Genomic DNA, 16,967 nt, shown 5'->3' on the forward strand with positions numbered 1-16,967 from the left:
TCAAAGGCCTTCTAAAAAAAATATATATATATATATAGATATATGAAATATATCTATATATATATCTATCTATATATATATATATATATATATATATATATATATATATATATATATATATATATATGAAATATATCTAAAGCCCTTTATATGTAGGATATATAAAAACATTGATGCAGGGCCCTTAGTGTAATAACATTTGAGATACATTGGCCATTTGGTCTTGCCACGGATGACAAACATACATTAGCTGCAATTTTACAATTACCAATAAAAATAAATAGCCAAAATAAAAAACACGAACCGACCAAAAATGTTATTTGCGTATAATTTCTTTCTTTTTAGGGCCTGTCTTTGTGGCACACATTGTCGGTGTATTTTTCATGGCCCATTTTCATGTTTGCCCTTTTTGTTTATTAAGGTCATTTACTATGCTGTCTGCTGCAGGGCTGTGCAGGTGGAGGGGACTTGTGGTGTAGTTTTGTCGTAGCACAAATTAGAAATATTCGCAACTGCTGTGACATTAACCCAGTGATTGCTGGCTGGTCTTTTATCCAGTGTGGCCTACAGACTCTCCTATAGAGCTTTTCTACCAGCTAGCATCTTGCTGTGTAACGTAATGCTATATCCAGCGTAGATCTAGGTGTGTACTCTACCTAAGGAGAAGGAGAGAGATAACATCTGTTTACAGAGGTGACATCACCTTGTCTGCAGCCAGGACCAGACCAAGGTGTGATAAGGCCCAGACATAGGTGCCACTAGGCCGGGGAGGGGTGCCACTGCTTCCATACACAGATATAGGTATAGATTTAATAGGATATGTGTCGATTGTTGTGTGTGTCTGTGTGTGTATGATGTTCAATGCAGAAAGCATACACGCAATGGGATGGATATACTAATAAAGGAATAAAAACTGTTCAGTTTGCAAAGTAAATTTTCACTGAGTAAAGTAAATAAGGTTAGACTGTATTCACTTTAAGTAACCAATCATGTGCTAGGAAAAAAAAGCTTTTAATAACCCTTGCACAGGACTGGGTGAACACACGTTTACCTTATTTACTAACATCTCTTCAAAGTGAAAATACACCTCACTTTGCTAAGCAGAAACCCTGTTCTATTAAATTAATTTAATATATGTGATATATATTATTTTTAACATACGTATCTAAAAATGTACACCCCTGTAAATCTCTCTCTTTCTCTCTCTCTCTCTCTCTCTCTCTCTCCCCCCCCCCCCCATCAAACCCCAGCAGGTTCAGGGGGGACTGAAATAAACAGATCAATGACCCCTATAATGATTCCCTACGATTTATCCACACAGACATGTTTAAGGAAATAATAAAATAAATCTTTTTTTGACATTAGTTCCATTGGCTTATGTTTATATATATATATATTCTATAAGCATGTAATACCGAAGTATTTTTAAGCTTTCTAAAGTAGAACCTTGTTGCATATGACTATATTTATCTTGAAGTGTTGGTGGGTGAAAAGCCAGACAGTCCCAGACTTGATCTGAGATAAGCAGTTGGCTTATAAAAAAAAAAAACGTTCGTTGCGGCGAACTACAAATGCCAGCATCGCCACTACACTGTGATCTGTAGTTCTAAAACGGCTGATGAGGGGGGCAAATATTTAACCTGCTTTGTACTGGAGCCTGGGCTGGGCTACAATGCAGCACTCATACGGTCTGTTAACTTTGATGTTCTATTACGTACCCTGTGTATATATATTTAACATGGGTGTATTCCCTCGAAAGAAAAGATATGTATATATATATATATATATATATATATATATACACACACATATACACACACATATATATATACATATATACACAGGATATGTAATAGAACATCAAGGTTAACAGACCGTATGAGTGCTGCATTGTAGCCCAGCCCAGGCTCCAGTACAAAGCAGGTTAAATATCTGCCCCCCCTTGTCAGCCGTTTTAGAACCAGAGATCTCAGTGTAGTGGCGTTGCTGGCATATATATATATATATATATATATATATATATATATACACATATCTTTTCATTCGAGGGAATACATCCATGCATGATATATATATATATAATTTTTATTTTTTATTAAGGGAACATTTGTGCGTGTATACTCCCTCTAACAAATGTATATGTGTGTGTGTGTATATGTATATATATATATATATATTATAATGTTATGTATTCATTAGAATACATCTAAATGTAGGAGTACTGTCTTGTTCCTCACTTTGTAAACAGTATCTAATTTGTATCACTTTATCTTCACTTTTTCTGTGTATGAAAGGCAGAAACCTATTTTTGTATTTGCCTCCTATGTCCCCATATCTATCCTTTCCAATGTCTGTATAATCTGTATAAGCTGTTATAGACAAGTTATTTTTCCAAGTTCCTGTAAGAAGCAGAGATGGAATTATGGGGTTAAAGCAATGTGATTTTTGTGCACATATAAACGATATCAGTATTCAGTATCCAAAGTGTAGTGTAATGCTGACTGATTTATTAGTAAAGGCAAATAGGAGGTTCACTTTGCAAGGAGATTTGCACCTAGCTATATGAATGAGGTGAAACTCTGCTGATTTCCATCATCCAATCATGTGCAAGGAAAAATATTCTTTTTTTCTTAGCTTTTCTTCGGAAAGTGAATTTTCCCCCTATTCACTAAGCTAAGGGAAACTTCCTTTGCAAAGTGAACCTTCCCTTGTAAAGTGAGCAGGCTACTTGCCTTTAGTATGCATTCAAACCCTCAAGGTATACATTCCTTTTTCGTGTGATTTACTTCTTTTTTTTGTGCCTTGTATGTCACACCTTATTGATCTATTGACTGGTAGATGGATATACACCTGATGCAGAAATAAATGGAGTATGTTGTATTGCATGTAGTGTATATAGGACCTGTAATGTCCCGGATCAGGGACTGGTCTCCTGTGTGCAGTACCTATGAAGTAACGTGCTTTGTGTCCCCCCCAGGTGATGCGGTTGGGGTGTCCGGCCATTGCCAGACTCCTGCTCGGAAGAGGTGCTGATCCCAATCTGCAGGACAGCTCTGGCTTCTCAGTCCTTCACGACACCGCCAGGGCGGGCTTCTGCGACACCATGAGGATCTTGCTGGACTTCCATGCTGATGTCAACCTGCAGGACAACGATGGCAACACAGCCCTGCACCTGGCAGCCAAGGAGGGCCACCTGCATATGGTTCAGTTCTTGGTCCTGCACACGGACAGCAGAGTGGGCCACAAGAACAGGAACGGGGACACCGCCTGCGACCTGGCCAGGATGTACAGCAGGGAGCCCGTGGTACAGTGGCTGCAGGGCAATACCAGGGGCCAACCGTAGTGGCAGCTGCCAGGGGCGCTTCCTTTCCATCGGAACTGCAGAGACGGTACAGATTAAAGCTCCTTCTGTACCACCTGCTTTCTAAGGACTTAGAGGGGGTGTGATCCCCAAAATACTGTGATTTGCTTTTTTTTTTTAGGGGGGAGGGAGGGTGGTAGTAGCTGGGGTGGGGGTTAGAATGATAGATAGTAGCACTTCTTAAAAGAAGACCAGCCACAGCTGCTGGCTGGATGTCTGCACTATGATGGGGAAGGGATCCCCTTGTAATATAGGCATCTGCTATTGGATGTGCTTTGCCTTATCCTGGTTAAAATACTCATTAGCTCTCTGCCACCACCATTCATTCATTCCAAGTCTTGGGTCTTGTCCCACCACCAGCCACCAATATCTGTCTACCCTACTGGGCATACCAGTCTGTGCCCATTTCTGCTTCTTAGCTTCCCTGCATGCTCTATCCCAGCTGATGTATAAATGAAGGAAGGAAATGTGGACCTGTTGCTCATTGCAACCAAGCGGAATTACATTTTATTTACTGTTACATTAATCTGATTGGTGACTGTGGGAAACTTCTTTCATTTTACATACACATTAATCCCCCAAATCTATTACTTTCCCCCAGGTCAAGAAAATAAACACGAGAACTGTCTGTGTTTCTCATAGCAGCCAATCTGCTTCCAGCTATGCAATGTATGCAGTTTAGTGTTGAATTCAGAGGGAGCTTATCTGCTTGCTATATGCAGCAATGTGGAACATATTCATAAAGGAGGCCCATTGTTTCTGGATCCCAGCATAGGTCAATCCCAAAATATTTTATTATCCAGAAACCGTCTCCTCTTCTCCCATGTTCCTCATCTAATAAGTCACACAAATGTGCTTATTTTATTTTGTCCTCTTGGGTGGCCTTTTATAAATTATTACTGTATGTGCATCTATGACTAAAGCTGGCCCTTTATGTAATGGGGGGGGGGGGTTATATTTTCACATTTTTGTTTTCAACTGCCCAATGAAGTTCAGGAAAATTATAAAAAAAACAAACTGAGAATTATTTTTGTATTTGAGAGGTTATTCGAAGTCCGGGATGGGATGACTGCACCATGCTGTACTCCAATGCTGTACTCCAATGCTGTATTAAACTTTGTTGCACTAAATATGGATGGTTTGTTCATTTTTCTGCATGTTTTATAAATACAGATAGATTTTTTGTAGTCTTCAATATTACGTATTGTACTAGAGAAAATGCCAGAGGACTAAAGTCAAATTTCGAAACAAGGACCACCAGTGTAGTTATGATGCCCCCCAACTTCTTTTCACTTAACCTTACAACAACCAATCACATTTGAGGAAAGTTAAATAAATGATTGAACAGAGGGGTATGGGCACATTTGCTTTAAAAAAAAAGCAGGGGTTATATTCACTTTTTTTTTTATATTTTGACATGTTTGCTTTACCAATCAGTAGCTGTATAATTTTGTCGTACACCACATATATTGTGAATGGTACCATTGAACACAATGGACCACTTTTCATGAGTGATTTTAAATGCAGCGCTAAGCTAGCTGTGTGACAAGGACCTCAAAGTGTATGAAAACAAATGAATAACGAAATTCTCTTATTTCATTTTTTTTTTTGCTTTTTGGTCTGCTAAATTCAGTGATTGCAAAAATATCTGTTGATTCTGCCAGAAATACAACTAACACCCTGTATTGAGCTAATAATGCTGCACTGAAAACTCATTGTCATCTGCCCCTTGTCTATTTCTCCATGTAATAGAACCCCCCTAGGGTGACAGTGTTGCTCTTCCATAGATTCACTGTACCCGAAAAAAACAGAACACTAAGGACTACTATATATATTTATATATTTTTATTTATAAATATATATATTAAAAAAAAAATATATATATATATATATATATATATATATATACATATTCCTCAGTGTTCTCTGTGTGTGTATAGGGTATATATCGTGTGTATAAATATAAATATATATATATACACACACGCACATAGTATATATAATTTATGTCATATATATATATATATATATATATATATATATATATATATATACATAGTATATATTCATATGTACTGCATATGTGTGTGTGTGTGTGTGTATGTATATATATATATATATATATATACACACACACACACGCAGTATATATGGATATTTACTATGTGTGTGTGTGTATATATATATATATATATATATATATATACTGTATATATGAATATATACTATGTGTGTATATATATATATATATATATATATATATATGACACATATACATATATATTATTTTTACTGTATATAAGACATTTATGGTTATTTACCAGAAATTGGTGAATGCAAAATCTTGTGCAGCTCCGCATCCAATCAGTTTCCAGGTTTTATTGTCAAAGCTTCATTGAACAAACTGAAGTTAGAAGCTAATTGGCTATCATACACAGCTGCACCAGATTTTGAGTGCACCAGTTTTAGTAAATTACCCCAGTTCGATTTTGCTTAGATTTGATACGTAATTGGCCAGATTGGTTGCAATTTGATTGTACAATCTTTTACAAATCTCCACATCATTAACCAACGACTATTACGTGCAATGGCCCACCGAAGAATTCCATTCAATTGATATCGAATCAAGTAGCCTATTAACTACATAATTTTAATTCTATAGCAGATTTTAGGATCAGATTGTAACATGTGTTGTCAAATGTAGAAAAATGTTACAACTGGAATAATCTAACTGATTTTAAATATAATATAATGTAATATAATATATTAATTACAATATTTTTTTCGGATAGGTACTCACAAGATTGTAAAACTGTAAAACATCTGTGTCTATAATAATTCTTCATAGAAGATGCTTATACGTCATCCCAAGCAATAATATACCGTTTATTGTGTTTCAAAAATGTTATTTTTACTTTGACTTTCTTTCAAATTCACCTCATTTTCTTTTTTTCCAATGTCATTTAACACTCTAGTGAGATTGTGTGCTTCTGCCTTTCTTTTCGTTCTTTATATTTCCGATCGGTCCTCTGGAATAATTCCATGTACTGTTCCGGCCCCCGGGGACTTGTAAATAATCCAATTGTAGAATTCAGAAAAAAATAAGTTTACAATCCATCAAAGATCGGGTGTGTTTATTGTAGAATCGGTTTTCTGCGAAGATGCAGCTTTAAAAAAAAACCCTATAAAGAAGTGTGGTTTTACATATGACTGGGGAGAACAGAAATGATTATACAAAAGGAAACAAAGAAATCATTTAAATAAACGTACGGTACCTATTGAATCATTCTCTGTGATAACTAAACGCTCACTATATATTTGCAGGAGGGGATGACATACAATAGACTGTACTGATTTGATACAAAAAAAGTAACGATTTGTTATTTTTTTCACGTTTATTTTAATAGGAGCAGTTAAATAAATAAAGTGCAATTTATTGCACCATTCATCCTTTCTTCGTGTCAATCCTGAATTTCCCTGGACTAGATTGTCTATAAATTGGATTGACGGAGAACACCCAGCACTTGGATCTAGGACTTGTGCAGGGACCACCGCCCTACAGTTTATTTCATACAATCATGTAAAAATATTGTTCATGTCCTACAATACATGTACCTAAATAAACATTCAGCTGACCCTACAGTATATATATATATATATATATATATATATATATATATATATGTTATATATGTGCAAACACATATGCATAGGTATACGTAAATCTATTTATCTATCTATCTATCTATCTATCTATCTATCTATCTATCTATCTATCTATCTATCTATCTACTTTCATCTATCATCTGTACGATATATATGTTCTATATCCTACAATACAGTCACGTACCTAAATAAACATTCAACTGACCCTACAGTTTTTATATCTATGTATATATACATATATATATTATATATAAAATGTATATATGTGCAAACACATATACATGGGTATACGTAAATCTATCTATTTATCAAATGTACAATATCCTACAGTACACGTGCTTAAATAAACATTCAATTAACCCTACAGTTTCTGAGAATGTGTGTGTGTGTATATATATATATATATATATATATATATATATATATATATATATATACACATATATATTAATATTATATTACAATATAATATATGGGCAAACACATATACATAGGTATACGTAAATCTATCTTCTATGTATCTATGTATCTATGTATCTATGTATCTATCTATCTATCTATCTATCTATCTATCTATCTATCTATCTATCATCTGTACCATATGTGTGTTCCATACCCTACAATACACATACCTGAAGCAACATTAAATTGACCTTTCAGTTTATGAGAATATATATAAATATTTTATATATATTACAATATAATATAATATATGTGTGTGTGTGTATATATATATATATATATATACACACACACACTAAAAATGTATATTGTGAACAGTCGTTCTGGCATACCACTGAATGCACTAATGTATAAAATAATTGGGGGGATTTACTAAAACTGGAATGTTCGGGCATATATAATTATTTAGTAGCTTTTAATATATAAACTCAGTGGGGTTGATTTACTAAAACTGGAGAGTGCAAAATCGGATGCAGCTGTGGTAGCCAATCAGCTTCTAACTTCAGTTTGTTCAATTAAGTTTTGGAAATAAGGCCTGGAAACTGATTGGTTTTTATGCACAGCTGCACCAGATTTTGCACTCTCCAGCTTTAGTAAATATCCCCCAATGTTCCATATCCTACAAATCTGTAGTACAGACACCCACATAGACATCAGAGGCAGGAAAAAAACCCCTTCTGGTTTGCGTTTTCTAGTAGGAAAAACGCAAAACTCGTGTACAAAAAAGCTCTATATCAGTGTTTTTTTTTCTACCCAGTGTGCATGGAGTCTCAATTGACACAACGCCTCTAATGAGATTCTTGTTATTTTCCCCCATCATATTCGATTACTGTGTGTCAAATGTTTATCAAAGTTTTCAATAAATTGTAACAGCTAATATATTATCCAACTACATACGAGTTTACTTCCTTCCCTTTCATTGGTGTTTGTTTCACAATAACTGTTCTTCTCATAACAAGATCTACTAGAAAATTAAAATAGAAATGCGTAAGACACAACCTGGAAAATGTTGTTCTGTTCGATATTCTTACCTAGACTAGAGCTGAAAAGGCCATTTATGAACCATTTCTATATTGATATATGGTATGCTAATAACAATCGCCTGCACAGTCACTGCATTTGTTATCACTGTCAATTGTTGGAAACAGAAGCAGACAGGAAAGAAGGGGTTAACACCCCTCCCCTCCCCCACACCTTCTCCAAATTACCCGCCCAGAGACACAGGAAACCAAGCAAGGATCGATGCTGCACGGTAAGCTGTACATTTTTGTAATTCAATGATGTTCTCTTCTCAGAATCCTGACATCGTATCTGCAGAGGTCACCCAGACCCCAGTGCTGCAACAACACGTGTCCTAGAAATCACATGTGTGTGTATTGGGGGGGGGGGGGGTCTCTTGGAGCCAATCACCTTATCAGTCCTACTGGAGATAAATGACAGCTGGAATCTGATAGAATGATAAAAGAAAAGCCTCCACCGGTGACTCTTCTCTGATATGAAATTTGGGGCGATTTATTAAAGGAGTAGAAAATGTTCACCTTGCAGAGAAAAAATATCTACTCCTTTAGTAAATGAATCCCAATGAGAGAGATCCACAAGAGCCACACCAAGCTGGAGTCCAGAACCTCGTGGAGAGGTATATGGACTCTGGGAGAAAAGGAGTCCAATTGCTACAAATTTGAATAATGTACTATTTACATATAAAAAATGCATATATTATTTAGTGTATCAGTAATAATGCCCAGCAGGATCCCCTTCAGACGTGAGAGGGTGGCCTAGCTTTCGTTTAGACATAACATGGTCATTGATCAACACAAAGTGGTTGTCTAAAGTAGGGATATCAATCGATATCTATCTATCTATCTATCTATCTATCTATCTATCTATCTATCTATCTATCTATCTATCTATCTAGCAGTGACTGTCACATTCACTGCTTAATAAATATGCCATATTTAATGTATCATTTTATTATACTGTTGTATTATCATTATTATGAGTGTTAATAATAATAATTAATGTAGAAATAATAGTATGTGTTGGCAATGATTTGGGATAAATTATAGGTACCAATCACGTTACTAGTGAATTAATATATTCACACAATAAGGTTTAAAGCCGAAACATAGATATATCTGATAGACATGGGGTGTATAGTTTATAATTTTTCCAACCAAGGGTCAGGAAACTCACAGTTGAAGTTAAACTCAGTTAAAAAAATACGTGAATTTTGAGCCAAAATTGTGTGACTCTTGGAGGAAAACATATACACACACAAACACACACACATATATCATATTTTTATATACAACATATTATATAGCAAATATATATATATATATATACATATATATATATATACACACACACACATATATATATATATATATATATATACATATATATGTATGTATATTTGCTATATAATATTGTATATAAAAATATTATATATATATATATATATATTATTACTTTTTTGTTATCATTATTATTTTTATTTTTTTACACACATTTTTATTTACCATAAATGTACACTAGTGTATTCAAGTCTCTAATCTGCAAAATCCAATGAAATTTAAAAATTACGGTCACATAGATAAAAAATAAGATCATTATCCTTGCTTAGTAAATTCAGCCTCTATAGCCAGTCTGAAATACACGGTAATTAACAGGCAGATAATGACTTTTGTAGATGTTTTTGTATATCAAACGTAAATGCATATACACATCATCTATTATAAAACTGTATAAGTAATCAATAATCTACAAAACACGCTGATTGCTTTTATTTATATAGTATAAGTAAACACATACATATAAAGGGCACTAAAAGCGCTCCTAGGATATATTGATGTACAGATAATGTGTAAATGAATCTAAAGAAATAGATAAATAGATTGATATATAGATAATGGATGGATGAAAGTAGATAGCTGGATGGATGGATGGATGGATAGATAGATAGATAGATAGATAGATAGACAAAAAGAAAAATGAAGACATTGTTAATGTGTATATATATATATATATATATGTTGATATATAGATAATGGAAGGATGATGGATCACACACCAATGCAGCCACATATGAAGGAGAAGTCTTGATGGACATTTGCTCTTCCCCATGACATCTACATACTTGATACATACAGTATAGAGGTTTCCAGAATTGCAGTTTATGATGGTGATGGAATAAAATATAAAATCTTGTGTAGTCATCTATGCAGCATTGCACACCCTGTGCACAGGCCCAGCAGTGTCATACACACCGCGATTTGTCACCCGATTCAGATCCGTCTAATCTCAGGCTGTCTTGCATTTATTATGAGCGCCTATCTCCCATTTTAGCGCCTAGATTTCAGTCCAGGCGCCCAGTGTAGACATGACCGTTGCCCCCGTTTTGGCGCATCTTTCCATAATGGGGATGGAGGGGGTCAGGAAGTCGCTTATTAGACGCAGGCGGATTTCAGTTGGTGATATTTCGGCGCCTTCTCTCCCAGTTCCTCGTTGTGTATTCATCCTGTGTGCTGCATTCTCAGCAGGAACAGGGTGACCCTGCCAGGCGGTGTGCCCGGTGCCCGCCTCCCTGTGCCAGCCTTGTCCCCTCCATCCAAGATCTCACTATGGGCGACCCCCAGTCTGCTCTGTTCTCCCGGCCATTGTCATACTTAACCTCCTCCTGCCTGGACCGATCTGTCCCAGGAGCCGAGCCTCCTCCTCCACCGGGCCCAGCTCAGTGACACCCAGCGACACCCAGCAGAAGGTTCTGCCCAGTCTGGCCATCAGCTGAACATACGGGTCCTCCTGCTGAACAAGCTGACATTTCCTGCTTGGCTTCCATTGCTGAACCACAGGCAGAGCTGAGCTCTCTGTGTGATGTGATGACTGTCCCAGCTCTGTGATCACAGGACACACAGCACAGCAAGTATGGGGACGTGTGTGTGTCTGTGTGTACATGTGTGTACATGTGTGTATACACAAGTGTGTATGTGTACATATGTGTGTACATGTGTCTGTGTATGTACATATGTGTGTACATATGTCTGTGTGTGTGTGTACATGTGTCTGCGTATAGATGTGTGTGTGTGTGTGTGTGTCTGTGTATACATGTGTCTGTGTATACATGTGTCTGTGTATACATGTGTCTGTGTGTACATGTGTCTGTGTATACATGTGTCTGTGTGTACATGTCACTGTGTGTGTGTCTGTGTGTACATGTCTCGGTGTATAGTGTATACATGTGTGTGTGTGTCTGTGTATACATGCGTGTGTGTGTCTGTGTATACATGTGTGTGTCTGTGTATACATGTGTCTGTGTATACATGTGTCTGTGTGTACATGTGTCTGTGTGTACATGTCACTGTGTGTGTGTCTGTGTGTACATGTCTCGGTGTATAGTGTATACATGTGTGTGTGTGTCTGTGTATACATGTGTGTGTCTGTGTATACATGTGTGTGTCTGTGTATACGTGTGTATGTTTGTGTGTATGGTGTCACACAGGACAGGACTGTTCTAGTTGGGTGCCTATGATAATAATTCATACTGATGGTGCCACTAGCTGCACACAGTCATTGATGCACAGTGGGTACCACAGTACACAGAGCTTGTATGAACTGGGTGTTACTATCTTCAGAATTCATAACTGCTGATACAGCAGATTATGGAACTCATACTAGCTGGGTGCTATAGATTGCAGAGGAGGGTACCACAGACTCCACAGACCACACTAGCTGGGTGCTATAGACTGGAAAGAGCTAATATTAGCTGGGTGCAATAGATTGCAGAGGAGGGTGCTATAGACTACACAGATCATACTAGCTGGGTGTCATATATGGCAGAGCTCGGTGCCAAAGACTGCAGAGCTCATGCTTTCTGGGTACCATATACTGCACAGATCATATTAGCTGGGTACTATAGACTGCACAGATCATAGACTGCAGTGAGCTCATACTAGCTGGGTGTCCTATACTGCAGTGAAGGGTGCCATAGACTGCACAGATCATACTAGCTGGGTGCCATAGACTGCACAGATCATACTAGCTGGATGCCATAGACTGCACAGATCATACTAGCTGGATGCCATAGACTGCACAGATCATACTAGCTGGGTGCCATAGACTGCACAGATCATACTAGCTTGGTCCCATATACTGCAGAGGAGGGTGCTATAGAGAGCAGAGATCACACTAGCTGGGTGCCATAGACTGCACAGATCATACTAGCTTGGTCCCATATACTGCAGAGGAGGGTGCTATAGAGAGCAGAGATCATATTAGCTGGGTGCCATAGACTGCAAAGATCATACTAGCTGGGTGCCATAAACTGCACAGATCATACTAGCTTGGTCCCATATACTGCAGAGGAGGGTGCTATAGAGAGCAGAGATCATATTAGCTGGGTGCCATAGACTGCAGAGATCGTATTAGCTGGGTGCCATAGACTGCAAAGATCATACTAGCTGGGTGCCATAGACTGCACAGATCATACTAGCTGGGTGCCATAGACTGCAGAGAGCTCACATTAGCTGGGTGTCATATAATGCAGCAGAGGGTGTCATAGACTGCAGAGATCTTCTAGCTTCTACTGGTTGGGTACCTTAGTTTACAGATCCCATTGTAACTGCTTGTTTCAAATGAGATGGCCCATAGTAGTTGGATGGCTCAGACTATGGAGCTGCAGATCTTATATTGGTTGGGTGCTATACTGACTTTCACATATTATATTATGTTTATGGAAGCCCACAGTAATTGGGTGTCATTGAAAATGGTTATGTTTACTTGGCCACTGATTGCAGAGCCCATGGTTATTGGATACCTCTGACATTATAGTTCATGGTTATTGGACATTGCTGACTACAGTACAGAGTTTGTGGTTATTGGGTACTGCTGACTGCAGAGAGTATAGTAATTGAGTGCCAATGACTATAGTGCTCATGATTATTGGGTGCAAGTGCCTACAGAGTTCATGCTTATTGTATGTTATTGATTGGAGGTATCATAGTTTTGAGTGCCAGCGACTTTAGAGTTAATGTTGATTGCCTGCCTATGACTATAAAGTTCATGGTGATTGGGTGCCACCGGCTACAGAGCTTGCAGTTACTGAGTGCCACCACTGGCTATAGAGTTCCCCCGAGAGAGCCTTCCACTACCACTGCCCCCATACACCAGCCACCATTCGCCACAGCGAGGCAGAGAAAGACACTCGCTTTCACAGCTTCAGATATCCCTGGGAACAAGAATGGGGTAGTGCATACACCGTCATGAAACCCACAGCCTCTCTTGGAATCCACCAGTTTCCTTCTTCCGTGCCATCTTCCGAGGGGAAGTGCTGCCCCGCCTGAAAAATGCCGCCCTAGGCAAATGCCTTGTTTGCCTTGTGGTAAATACACCCCTGGATTGGGTGCTACTGACTGCAGTGTTTATGGTTACTGAGTGCAACTCCCTACAGTGTCATTAGTTATTGGGTGCAACTGACTAAAGAGTTCATATGTATAGGGCAGGGGTATGCATACTTTGTAAACAAAGGAGCAGTTTACTCTCCAGCAGACTTTAGGGGGGCCGGAATGTGGCCACTGGGAGTAGAAAAAGGTCCTGGCGTCAGTGGTTGCCAGTGACTGCAGAGATCATGGTTATGGGGTGTCAGTGCTTACAGAGATCATGGTTATGGGGTGCCAGTGATTACAGAGATCATCGTTATGGGGTAACACTCACCCACCAGTGTGAACTAGCCCTAAAGAACTCACAGTCATTGACTGTCAGAAACTATATAGCACTTAAAGAAATAGCCAGTTTTGGAACACTATGGGGATGATTTAGTAAAGGAGAAGAGACTATTCACATAACAAAGTGAATGTTCTCCACGATTATTGAATACATTGAAGTTATGATTATTTCAATCACCTAACATTGCAAGCAAAAATCTATTTTTAATATATATTTTTCCAACATAAGGAGGTATTCAAAATGAACAAAGCTTATTAAAGCAGAACTCCAGGTATAAAATTCAGATTTAAACTCCGTGAACATTTGCTTTGCCAAGTGGAAAGTCTCTGTTCCTAAAACCTAACATGTATTTATAAAAAGAAAACATCTGTGTCAGTCTCTTAAAGCAGACCTTTACCCATGAAAGGCATTTTTTCCTCTGCTTCCTCCCCCCTACTAACACAAACACACACAAATATGAATATAGATGTTTTTTAAAACACACATACATATATATATATATATATATATAAAATTTTAAAGGAGAAATACACCCAAAGCTCTTTTGGCTGTATTCCTCCTGTGGATCATAGGAGTGCAGTTCAGACGTCAGCTGAAGCCTGCTGTCAGCTGACGTCACTCAGCCAGTCCAGGCTGAGGAAAGATCATTAAAGTTGGGATCCATCCCAGAGTCTGGAGCGGCACCTGGCTCAGCCTCTCAGCGGCTGTCAAAACTCAGCGATCAGCAGTCATGTGATCACTGAGTTCTCACACTAAGAGCAGGCGGGGGACAGATGCAGCATTGGAGTGATGCTGCATCCACCTAGGTAAGTATGCTTTAAAAAAAAAAAGAAATGCCATACAGCTCTTTTAAAATAATACTTACCTAGGTGGATGCAGCATTGATCCAATGCTGCATCTGTCCCCTGCCGGCTCTAAGAGTGAGAACTGAGCGATCAGACACCTCTGATCGCTCAGTTCTGTGTGCCGTTCTGAGCAGAGAGTGGTAACTGTCAGGTGACTCTGCTCTGCCCCCTCCCTCCATGCTGTGAATTGTAAGGGAGCTGCTGGCTCAGGCTCTCAGCGGCCTTCTGAGAGGCTGAGCTAGGTGCCAGTCCAGACTATTGGGTGGATCCCAACCATATGGTCTAATTCCCCAGCATGGACTGGCTGAGTAACGTCAGCTGATAGTGGACTTTAGCCCTCTGTCGTGTGAAGACGGGTCAGAACTAACTGCACTCCTGTGATCCACAGGAGAAGTACAGCCAAACAAGCTTTGGCTGTACTGCTCCTTAAGTAGTGCAGAGTTCAGTAGTTAGTAGTAATGACGCAAAGTTCATGAAAAGTGACAAAGTTGAAAGGTCAGTAGTAAGTGATGCAGAGTTCAGAGGTCAGTAGTAAGTGATGCAGAGCTCAGTGGTCGGTAGTAAGTGATGCAGAGTTCAGAGGTCGGTAGTAAGTGATGCAGAGCTCAGTGGTCGGTAGTAAGTGATGCAGAGTTCAGGGGTCGGCAGTAAGTGATGCAGAGTTCAGGGGTCGGCAGTAAGTGATGCAGAGTTCAGTGGTCGGTAGTAAGTGATGCAGAGCTCAGTGGTCGGTATAAGTGATGCAGAGCTCAGTGGTCGGTAGTAAGTGATGCAGAGTTCAGAGGTCGGTAGTAAGTGATGCAGAGCTCAGTGGTCGGTAGTAAGTGATGCAGAGTTCAGGTAGGGTTTGGGTCTGGTAGGAGGCAATCACAAGACTGCAAGTGGGAATCACAGTCCTCCTCCAACTGGAAACAGGGACTCCCCCCCCCCCCAGTATTAGACCAGCACCCACTCTTCTCTCCATACACAAGCACTAGATGGATCTTTAATGCAGTTCTGAATGACAATCACAGCTACAGCAAAGGCATAGAACCAAACAGTGTTTCTTTGCACTTGTCGCTGTGCAATGTAGGAGGGTACAGTGGGCCCCACCCCTCATGGGGCGTGTGTGCCCTATACACATTTCACCCTTGGAGGATACGCCACTGCTTCCCTGAATTCTGTAACGCTTATTCACTATGCCCTGCTGATAGGCACTGCTGTGTCACACATTTCACAGAACCTTCCTACTGAACTGCAGAGGTGCAACGAGGAGTCTCAGGAGGCGGAGTCAGTAGAGGAATCACAGCGTGCAGGCAGCAAGGTACCATGGGGTATGTAGTCCTTAACAATTGAATGCAAATAATATAAGAGAAGCTGCAAATCATGAAGGGAATTCAGGAAGCTGTGCAAAAGGCACAGCCAGCAGGCAGGGAGAATCTCACAACATGGAAGGAGACTTTTTCAAGTAAGCTTATACTGGATTGTCAGAAATAACTATTTTTTCTATTACTATTACAATGATGATGTTATAAAATGGAAGTGTATACTGTGACCACAGAATGTCTTTAAAGTGTTACTAAACCTATAACAGTAAAATCAGTCTGTATAGCAAAGCATGCTTGTTATACTCACTGTGGAACCTAAGGGGTTAATCCTCTGCATTGTGTAAAAAGGCTGTTTGATCCTGTCTTCTCTGCCCCTCTTGTTGAAATAACCACCTGATACAGGCTCAGTCTGTAGCCACATGCACATATTCAGTTTGGTGTGTATTTCTGGGGAGTTTTTTTTCTTGGGAGAGTGCATGTGATCAGCACAGGGACAATCAGCACTGTCCAGACAGAGGGTCAGGGGTTCTGCATCCTCCTAGAGCAGAAAGAAAACTCTTCCTACAAGCTTTAACCAGTGCTCTACTGCACACTGATAGAAGT

At 38.9% G+C, this 16,967-nt stretch overlaps 1 protein-coding gene across 1 annotated transcript in view; it reads left to right on the top strand.

The window, feature by feature from the left end:
- Positions 1–4,491, top strand: part of CDKN2C (cyclin dependent kinase inhibitor 2C) — a 7,792-nt gene extending 3,301 nt beyond the window's left edge. The window contains exon 2 of the mRNA XM_089684459.1: positions 2,978–4,491. Coding sequence (XP_089540585.1) covers positions 2,978–3,343 — 366 coding nt within the window. The 3' untranslated portion in view covers positions 3,344–4,491. The remainder of the gene's footprint in view (positions 1–2,977) is intronic.
- The last annotated feature ends 12,476 nt before the right edge of the window (positions 4,492–16,967 follow it).

This window comes from Staurois parvus, unplaced genomic scaffold, assembly GCF_062004578.1.
Source record: "Staurois parvus isolate SC_StPar_1 unplaced genomic scaffold, SC_StPar_1.0 ptg000347l, whole genome shotgun sequence".
Taxonomy (NCBI): Eukaryota; Metazoa; Chordata; class Amphibia; order Anura; family Ranidae; genus Staurois; species Staurois parvus.